This window comes from Plecotus auritus (assembly GCF_963455305.1).
Source record: "Plecotus auritus genome assembly, chromosome: 1".
Lineage (NCBI taxonomy): Eukaryota > Metazoa > Chordata > Mammalia > Chiroptera > Vespertilionidae > Plecotus > Plecotus auritus.
Genome location: NC_137770.1, coordinates 117093317 through 117104367, shown reverse-complemented (window position 1 = coordinate 117104367; position 11051 = coordinate 117093317). Strand labels below are relative to the sequence as shown.

The 11051-nt window shown below is 43.8% G+C and overlaps 1 protein-coding gene across 1 annotated transcript; it reads right to left on the bottom strand.

Annotated features, from left to right (window-relative positions):
* Window positions 1–9737: 9737 nt before the first annotated feature.
* On the bottom strand, window positions 9738–10295 carry LOC308247718 (translocon-associated protein subunit gamma-like; the record flags this gene model as incomplete). The annotated part of the gene is given in 3 exon segments (XM_080667173.1): window positions 9738–10241; window positions 10245–10268; window positions 10272–10295. Coding segments are annotated over 3 exon segments (552 nt in total).
* Between the last annotated feature and the right edge of the window lie 756 nt (window positions 10296–11051).

The following is an 11051-nucleotide window of genomic DNA, read 5'->3' as shown; positions in this document are numbered from 1 at the left end:
CCCAGCCCACCCACATGCACCTCAAAATCACGTGAGACCCAGACCCGCCCCCCCCCCCCCAATTGGGCTAGATCCAGACCCGGCCAGTCCCACCCTTGTCAAGTCCTGCCAGGCAGGGGGTGTAGCCTCAGGTCCCCTGGCCCGGTGCCAGGATGGGGGCGTGGCCTGAGGTCCCCCAGCCCAGACCGGGATGGGGGGTGTGCCTTGAGGTCCTCTGTCAAGCCCCGCCAGGTGGGGGACACGGCCTGAGATACCCTGTCAAGCCCCGCTGGGTGGGGAGTTATGGCCTGAGGTCCTCCGACAAGCCCCACTGGGCAGGAACGTGGCCTGAGTTCCCCGGACCCAGCACTGGGGGTGCACCTTGAGGTCCCCTGTTAAACCCCACTGGATGAGGGGCATGGCCTGAGGTCCCCTGTCAAGCCCCACCTGGTGGGGGGCACGGCCTGAGGTCCCCTGGCCTAGTGCTGGGGCGGGGGGAGCAGCCTGAGGTCCCCTAGCCCAGCACCAGGACAGGAAGCACACCTTGAGGTCCCCCATCAAGCCCCACCAGGTGGGGGGGCGTGGCCTGAGGTCCCTGCTGATTGCTTGTTAAGGCTCCTTAAGGGAACTTGGCCTCAGCTGTGGTTGCAGCCATCTTTGTGATGGAGTGATGGTCAATTAGCATATTCCCTCTTTATTAGATAGGAGATATATATATACACACACACACACACACACACACACACACACACACACTGAGTGGTCAGATTATTATGATCGCTGAACGCATAATAATCTTGCCATTCAACACACACACACACACACACACACACACACACACATATATATATATAATATATATATATATATATATATATATATATATATATATATATATAATATATATATATCCATACACACACACACACACATATATTAGAGGCCCGGTGCATGAATTTGTGCATGGGTGGGGTCCGGCCAGCCTGGCCAGGGGGAGGGGACATGGGCAGCTGGCCGGCCTGCCTTCTGGTCGAACTCCTGGTTGAGGGGACAATTTGCATATTAGCCTTTTATTATATAGGATATACACTGAGTGGCCAGATTATTATGCATTCAGAGATCATAATAATCTGGCCACTCAGTGTATTTGTATCTCAAAAGGGTACCAATTGTATTTTAGACTTTTGCTGGAGATCAACCACCTATTTGCCCTGAGCTTTCTATCAGCCAGTGCAAAGGGGAAAACTGATCAGGTGCACAATTTATAGTATCTTTGATATCAAATAAATGAGGTACTCAAGAGAAGTACACTGAGTGGCCAGATTATTATGCGTTCAGAGATCATAATAATCTGGCCACTCAGTATATATATATATATATATATATATATATATATATATGCACACATATATATACTAGAGGCCTGGTGCATGAAATTTGTGCACTGGGCGGGGGGGGGTGTCCCTCAGCCCAGCCTGCACCCTCTCCAATCTGGGACTCCTTGGGGGATGCCCAACTGCCAGTTTAGGCCTGATCCAACCGGCAGTCGGACATCCCTCTCGCAATCCAGGACCACTGGCTCCTAACCACTCAACTGCCTGCCTGCCTAATGCCCCCAACTGCCCTCCCCTGCCAGCCTGGTTGCCCTCAACTACCCTCCCCTGACATCCTGATCACCCCCAATTGCCCTCCCCTGCTGGCCTGGTCGCCCCCAACTGCCCTCCCTTGCCAACCTGATCACCCCCAACTACCCTCCCCTGCTGGCCTGGTCACCCCAAACTGCCGTCCCCTGCCTGCCTGATCGCCCTTAACCCCCTGCCAGCCTGATCTCGCCCCTAACTGCTCTCCCCTGCAGGCCTGATCACCCCTAATGGCCTCTGCCTCGGCCCCCACCACCATGGCTTTGTCCGGAAGGAAGTAGGACATCTGGGAGATGGCTGGTCGACCAAGTCTAATTAGCATATTACCCTTTTAGTAGTATAGATAGATTATATAGGATAGGATTGCTTAAATGGGGGGGGGGAGCCTTTTTCAGCAGGAGGAGATGCTCTTGACAGACAAAAATACATAACCCCTATATCTGGACTGATAGCCAGCCATATGCACTATACTGCCAAATCAGTTATTAAAAAATTGTACCGCTTTCTTACACCTTACACCAAACAGCTGTTGCCCTTAAAACCCCTCCTCAGCCCCCACCTTAGGTTCTGCCTTTGCAATTCACCCAGATTAGGTTCCAACTGGTCGGTTTCTATGCCAGTCAGTGTCAAAAGCTCCGCCTCCTGGGCAGCCATTGGCTCCTCGCACATCACCCAGATTTGGTTCTGATTGATAGGTTTCTATGCCAGTCAGTGTTAGAAGCTCTGCCTCCTAGGCAGCCATTGGCTCCTCTGGGAAATCCAGAATGGTCCCACCTTCATGTGGGCGCCAGCCCTTCAGTCATACCCCAGACCGCTACCAGGTGTATCTCTGGCCGCTCTGAGAAGCGGCACCTCAGCTCTGTGCTGGTGGCAATTTTGAATTCTCATCCCTGACCTAACCTTTTTACAGTGTGAGCTCTGTGAAGGCAGGCATTTGTCTTGTTCATTCTTAGTTCACTCATAGACTTTACCTGTGTCTATGCATCTATGCTAGCACCACATGGTAACCAGTCAACTGGATGTTTCAGTCGTCATGGTCACTGCCTTTTTATATATATAGATATTTGTTAATCCTCATACAAGAATATATATATATTTTAGAGAGAATGGGAGGGAGGAAGGGAGAGAGGAAGAAAGAGAGAGAGGGAGAAAGAGAAAGAGAGAGAGAGAGAGAGAGAGAGAGAGAGAGAGAGAGAGAGAGAGAGAGATGTGAGAGAGATACATCGATGGGCTGCCTCCTTCATCACCCCAACTGGGGCAGAGATCAAACCTGCAACCCAGGGGGCCAACTCTCCAACCTAAGATTTGGAAACAGCCTAGGTGCCTGTCAGCAGATGACTGGATCAGAAAACTATGGTACATCTACACAATGGAATACTACGCTGCCATAAAAAAGAAGGATTTATTACCATTTGTAGGTACCTGGATGGAATTAGAGAACATTATGCTAAGTGAAATAAGCCAGTGAATGAAAGAAAAATACCACATGATCTCACTCATTTGGGGATAATGAAAAACATTATAAACTGATGAACAAGAAGATAGATACAGAGGCAGTAAAGCACCAAACAGACTGTAAAATTACAGCGGGAAGGTTAGAAAGAGGTGGGGGAAATAAGAGATCAACTGAAGGACTTATATGCATGCATATAAGAGTAACCAACAGATGCAAAACATTGGGGGGTGAGGGCATGTATGAGAGTGGGGTGGGGGGCCAATGGTAAGATATGTACACATATAATACCTTAATAAAAAAATTAAAAAATATATAAATGTTGTTGGGAAAACTGACCAATACATGCAAGAAAGTGCAACTAGACCACCAACTTACACCAAACACAAGAATAAACTAAAAATGGATAAAAGATTTAAATGTAGTAGTAAAATCTGAGAAGAAACCATAGGCAGTAAAATCTCAGACATCTTTCATAGCAATATGTTTACTGATACATTTGCTAGGGTAAAGGAAACTAAGGAGAAAATAAACAAAAGAGACTACATCAAAATAAAAAGATTCTGCATAGCAAAAGAAACCATCAACAAAATGAAAAGAGAGCCCACTGCATGGAAGAACATTTTTGCCAATGATACATCCGATAAGGGGTTAATTTCCAAACTATATAAGGAACTTATACAACTTAACAAAAGGAAGACAAACAATCCAATTTAAAAATGGGCAAAGAACCTAAATAGACACTTCTTCAAAGTGTACATATGGAATGCCAAGAGGCATGAAAACGTGGTCAGAGTCACTAATCATCTGAGAGATGCAAATTAAAATGACAATGAGGTATCTCTTCACACTATCAGACTGGCTTATCATCAACAAATCAGCAATGACAAGTGTTGCTGAGGACTTGGAGAAAAGAGAACCTTAGTACACTGCTGGTAGGAATGCAGACTGGTGTAGCCGCTGTGGAAAGCAGTATGAAGTTTCCTCAAAAAATTAAAAATGGAACTGCCATTTGACCTAGTGGTCCCACTTCTAGGAATATATCCTAAGATATATTCCAGAAACACCAATCAGAGAGAATACATGCACCCCTATGTTCATAGCAGCACAATTTATAATAGCTAAGATTTGGAAACAGCCCAAGTGCCCATCAGCAGATGAGTGGATTAAAAGACTGTGGTACATGTACACAATGGAATACTTCACAGCTATAAAAAAGAAAGAACTCTTACCATTTGCAACAGCATGGATGGACCTGGAGAGTATTATGCTAAGTGAAATAAGTCAGTCAGAGAAAGATAAGTATCACATGATCTCACTCATACGTGAAATCTAATGAACAAAATAAACTGTTGAACATAATAGATCCGAGATATAGAATCATGGAACAGCCTGACGAATTTCAGAGGGAAGGTGGGGTAAGGGGGTGGGTGGGGAGTGATTAACCGGGAACTTATGATGCATATAAGCATAGCCCATGGACACCGACAATAGAGTGGTGAAGGCCTCGGGGGGGGGGGGGGGGGGAAGGTGCAGAGGGGAGGGGATCAATGGGATAAAAACAAAACATAGGGGACATCTGTAATACTTTCAATAATAAAGATAAATTTTTTAAAAAGTGCCCACACATTTAATCAGTAATTTTTCTGAGTATAGAATTCTAGATTTGAGACCATTTTCCCTTAGTATTTGAAAGGTCTGTTTTATAATATCTGGTATGTTCCTCTTAGGAGAGACTATTGGCATTGACCAATCTTCAATGAGAACTGAGCCCTCTCCTTACAATTTTGTACATCTGATGATGGGAAGAATGTTCCACAGACTAGCTTTGGGCTCCATACATTTCAAACTTTGTTTTTTCTCCACTACTCATGTACATAATTTCCAAATATCATAAGACAAATTCATAGTATGATACAATGTTTGGCCTTGCCTCTTCAAGCCACAGTGTCAAGTGGGTCAACCCAGTGGGTGAGGGGAGTATTCCTAAACATTATTTGTACAATCACATGACTATATAAGGAAGTGACTGAAAACCACATACACATTTGTCACTAAACCCAAACTAAATGTATCCCCAGCTCAATATATTCTTTGTGTGTGTCTCTGTGTGTGTGTGAATTATATAATTTATTCATTACATTAACTATCTAAGTAATCTGATAAATTAGGAGTACTATATTATCCTCTCATCCTTTTATTACAGAAGAGAAAACTAAATCATAGGAAGTGCGAGTTCAGTTTTTTAAGATCATACAATATTATATTAGTTTCAGGTGTACACCCCAGTGATTAGACATTATATAACTTTCAAAGTGATCATTCCAATAAATCTTCTACCCATCTGACACCATGCATGGATATTGGAATGTTATTGACTATATTCTTATCTGATCTCAAATAATGCCTGTATTTCCTCTTACACCAGCTGACATGAGCTAGAACTGTGACTGTTTTGACTAATCAAATGTGGCAGAAGGAACATGTGACTTCTGATAATGGATCTTAAGAGGCTTTGCAGCTTCCTCTTTCATTCTTTTGGAATCCCCTGACCACAATGCTGTGAAGAAGTCCTATCTAACCTCCTGCAGGACAAGAGGCCACATAGAAGAGAACATAGGAGACCCAGCCAACAGCCATTACCCACTGCCATGTAGTTTTGAGGACATCCTAGAATTTCCAGCCCCAGTTGAGCCACATGAGTGATCCCAGGCAAGATCAGCAGAACTTCCTAGATTGCTAACCACATGATTGTGAGAGGAAGAGAGAGAGAGTTCCATTTATGTATGCATTCATTGGTTGTTTCTTGTATGTGCCCAACTGGAGTTCGAACCCACAACCTTAGTGTATCAGCACTAAGGTCTAACCAACTGAGCTACCTGGCCAGGACCAATTATTTTTGTCTTTAACCACTAAGTTTTGGAGCAATAGATAACAACACTTGTAAATCACACACAATTGGATTTAAGCTCAGTTGCCATTGGTAACAACTTATTCACAATATATTGTACTTAATGCTATGTTTGGATCTCTTCCAAACTCCTTATTTTGAGTTTACTATCTACCATACTTTTCTCTTTCCTCCTATTTCTTGCCTTTTTGTTAGATAGGTCAAGTTTTATTTATTGGGAGATGGGTTCCAGTCAGATGGCAAAGTAGGTAAACACTGAGCTCACTTCCTCCCATGAGCACAGCAAAATTACAACTACATTATAGAACAGTCAACCTGGAGAATCTGAAGACTAGTGAAACAGATGTCCCACTGTTAGAGGCACTTCTCACAGACACCATAAAGGTGTTATAGGACAGCCCTCTAACTTGGAGGGAGAGGGCTATCCACTGGTCTGCTGGGTGTGTGTGTGGAGGGCTGAACACATGAACAATGATGTCTTCTCATATAAATTATGTCTTCTCATATAAATGAGAAGAGACCTTGATTGTGTTGTGATTAAGCCAACTTATTAAAGCAATTAAAGCAAGCAAATTTATTAAAGAAGCAAGGTGAGCAAATCTCTACATCTGGCTTATGAAGCACAGATGGGCTCTCAGCCAATCTGAAGAGCCCTTTGCGGGGTGGGGTCTGAGGCATTATATACCCTCCTGTCTATAGATCTTAAAATTCCTCTGCTGAATAATTCTCAAGGTCCCATTTTACTTTGCTGTGGCCCTTCCAGAATTCATGAGAAGCACCTGGCAACTTTAACTTGCCAAGCCTTTTTTCCCTTTCTCCTTCCCCACTCCTTTCCTGCATTCTCTTGTTAGGGAGGCTTTTAACCATTTGTTCTCAAGTGTCCTTGGTTGTGGAAGATAATGGCTTGTTATTTACAAGCTGGCTGCAAATGGCCAACACTGTTTGGTCTTGTTTTAACTTTTCTGTCTGTTTCCCTATTCCTCCTGCCATGGAATCCTGTAACACTATAACTAAGGATAAAAGAAAAAGCCACGTGGACACACGAAATGGTTTTCCCCCACACCCACATGTGGCAGTTGAGAATTGGGAGGGATGTCTCAGCTGCAGAGGTTCCCCTCTGGGGAGAGAGGGTTCCCAGCCCCACAGTGGACTCCCCAGCCCAGGGCTCCAGTGTTGAGAAGAGGAGTCACCATAACAGGTAGCTTTGAAATTCAGCAGGGATTCTATCTGGGTGAGACAGAGGGCTGCTGGTGGGCCAGACATCCTCTTAAAAGGCCCACACAGACTTATAAACACTCACCCTAAGTTCCAGCAAAGGAAAAGAAGCTTTAAAAGTACAAGAGACATATGAAGAGAAGCTGAATTGTTTGGCTTCAGGATGTGGAACATCATTGTTCATGTGTTCAGCCCTCCACCCACACACCCAGCAGACTGGTGCCAAATCTGAATTTGCATTAATCTAGTGAATACCACTCACCCCATCCTGGTGACTCCCTGAGACACAGGCACCCAACTCATGCCCTGCCCTTGGCTATTTCAGTGTCTATGACACGTGGGCAACCAGCCATTGCCTATGCCACAAACTTTCTTAAAAACTCTCCTTGCCCTAGCCAGGTGTGTTCAGTGGTTAGAGTGTTGGCTTGCACACCGAAGGGTCATGGGTTAGATTTCCAGTCAAGGACATGTACCTGGGTTGCAGGTTCAACCCCTGGCCCTGGTCGGAGCATGTGCAGGAGGCAAAAAATAGATGTGTCTCTCTCACATTGATGTTTATCTATCTATCTATCTATCTATCATCTATCTATCTATCTATCTATCTATCTATCATCTATCTATCTTTATATCTCTCTCCCCCTTCTTCCCTGCTTTCCACTCTTCTCTAAAAAAAATCAATGGAAAAAATATCCTTGGTGAGAATGAACAAAAACAAAAATCTCTTCAAGTTCTGCACGCCCCAGGCATGCAGTGGCTGGCCTTGACATACCTTGTACTCTTGCTAAGCAGCCTCAGGCCCAGTGTGGGTGGCAGCCAGTCTCTGGTCACAATGTGTCCTCTCACATGCACCTCTAGGCCTAGCTCAGGCAGCTACCAACTGCAGATGGCTTTGTAGTTCCTAAGAGATGGCCCCACGTTGGGCATAAGCAGTGGATGACATCAGTCTGCACCAGAGCCCCTCCCAATAGGCCCCAGAACTAACACACCTGGTGGCCTTCTTCAGACCACAACAGAGTATCACCTGATTAACGTCACAAACAACATATCCAACGGTTGATCTTGGCAGGCACCAGAGCCCTGCTGGGGTGGATGAATTCTGCTCCATAAGGTCATCCCCTGTTTGAGGATCTACTCCACACACTGGTATGGAAAGAGCAATTAAGACTCAACTGAAACAGGAGGACATATACAAACCATAAAAGGAACATTCCTGGAGCACCCAGCTCAAGTGATCAGGGAGACTGCATCACTGGGCCCTATAGGACACCTACTACCTAAGGCAACCTTGCTAAGACTGGGAAATGTAGCACATCTACATAATACATAGAAACAAACACAGAGAGGCAGCCAAAATGAGAAGAAAAAGAAACATATATCAAATGAAGGAAGAAGAGAAAACTCCAGAAATATAACTAAATGAAACAGGTAAGCAACCTATCAGATACAGAGTTCAAAACACTGGTTATAAGGATGCTTGATAAACTTGGGGGGGAGAAAGCTCAATTCAGTGAGAACTTTAACAAAGAGAGAGAAAACAGTAAAAAGGACATAGAAAACATAACACAGTCAGAAATAAAGAATGCAATAACCTAAAAGAAGCATACACTAGAAGGAATCAACAGATTACATGAAGCAGAGGACTAAACAGCAATTTCAAATATAAGGTAGCTGAAAACACCCAATCAGAACACCAAAAAGAAAAAATAACTTTTAAAAAGGAGGATAGTTTAAGGGACCTCTGAGACAACTTCAAGCTTACCAATTCACATTATAGTGGTACCAGAAGGAGAAGAAAGACAGCAAAGGATTGAAAATCCTACTTGAAGAAATAATAATGGAAAACTTCCCTACTGGCAAAGGAAATAGACACACAAGTAAGGAAAGTGCAGGTCCATAAAGAGATGAACACAAAGAGGTCCACACTAAGACACATCATAATTAAAATGCCAAGGGTTAAGGACAAAGAGATAATCTTTTTTTTTTAACTTTCTTTTCCCCAAATTGGAGAAACCATGTTTTTAAGTTTAATTGAGTTATTTCAAATCACAAATTCAGAGATTTGTAAATATGCAGTTCAATCCCACCCCCCAGGCAGGAGTAAGGGGAGGAAAGAGAATTCACTCCGATATTTATGGTTCCAAAAAAGTTGTAATATTGTGCTTGGAACACACAGAACCAGTTATTAACTTCTTGCTAATATAGCAAATACTAACAGTTCAGTCCAGGTTACTGTGATCTCTGACAGATCAAGGAAACAAGTTATTTTCTCCTCTTGTGTTTATAGTGCATTGCCAGACACATTTGCCTTTTTAATAAATGTCCTGGTACTCTGAGTTTCCTTTTCAATTCATGTAATTTCAACAGTTTGTCAAAAAAGAGCCATTAAACAAATACTGAATTACATTTTGATGGGTCTTTCAAACCTCAAGCTCCAGACTACAAAAACATCTTATGTGTCTCCCACCCTGATCACCTGGCTACTTTTCCATATACCACAGACCACCCATAGATACAAAGCCAAGGGTGAAGCTGACATCGTCTATTTGGAGCCAGTAGACAGGAGGGCAATGAGACCTGATGAAGCACTTATGGACAGAATAGAGTTCACTGTGGGGTTGAAGTTCTTCAATATAAAGAAGGATGTAACAATGACCAAGACCAGGAATAGAGTGTTGTTATAGAAGATAGAAAATATTGTAGCTTCATAATCAGCAACTTCATTCTTCTTCCACAAGATTCTTTGATCTTTTTCCTTCTGAGACATCTTTCTATTATCAGCTTCAGAAAGCTTTTGAGTTGCTTCTTTGGAAACAGCATCTTCCCTCTTCTGTGTTACTTTGTGCTTGAGTACAAATTTCACATTTTTGTAGGCAAAGGCTACCAAATAAGTGCTTACATGTGTCATCACGCTGTATAAAACAGCAGACTGAATAAGATCCATATGCCATATTTGCCAGTATAACCAGATGGGGATGGCAGACATGATGAAGGTGTTCCCGAAGAAGAGTGTGGGGGACTTGGCTGAGAGGTTGCAACTGAAATCCTAAAGGAGCAGGTCCTCCTTGGACTTCTACTTGGAGCTGCCTTTGGGAGCCATGGTGGAGCTGTAGCTGGGAGCAAGCCAAAGATATAATCTTAAAAGCAGCAAGAGAAAGGCAGTTAGTTACCTACAAGGAACTCCCATAAGACTGATTTCTCAACAGAAACTATGCAGGCCTGAAGAGATTGGCATGAAATATTCAAAGTGATGAAAAGCATGAACCTACAACCAAGATTACCTACCCAGCAAAGGTATCATTTAGAATTGAAGAACAGATTAAGAGTTTCCCAGACAAGAAAAAGCTAAAGTAGTTCACCACCAAACCAGTGTTATAAGAAATATTCAAGGGACTGCAGTAAGAAGAAGGGGGAAACATAACATAAATATCCTATATAATAAAAACCTAATATGCAAATTGATCGAACAGCAGAATGCCGGTGGAAGGACCGGTTGCTGTGATGCACACTGATTACCAGGGGGCAGATGCTCAATGCAGGAGCAGCACCCAGCTTGCAGGCCCCAGACCAGCCAAGGCAGGTGCTGGGGGGCCCCCCAGATCACCCCACCAGACGACCCACAGAGGGAGGCCACTGGTGGTAGTGGCAGGGGTCGGGGCTGGCGAGCGGGTGGTACCAGGCCAGCCAGTGGGGGCACCCTGATCACCCTACTGGTCACCCCAAAGATTGGCCCTGATTGCTGGCCAGGCCTAGAAACTTTACCCATGCACGAATTTCATGCATCAGGCCTCTAGTGAATAATAAAGTGACAATAACTACATACCTCTCAATAATCACTTTAAATGTAAATGGATTA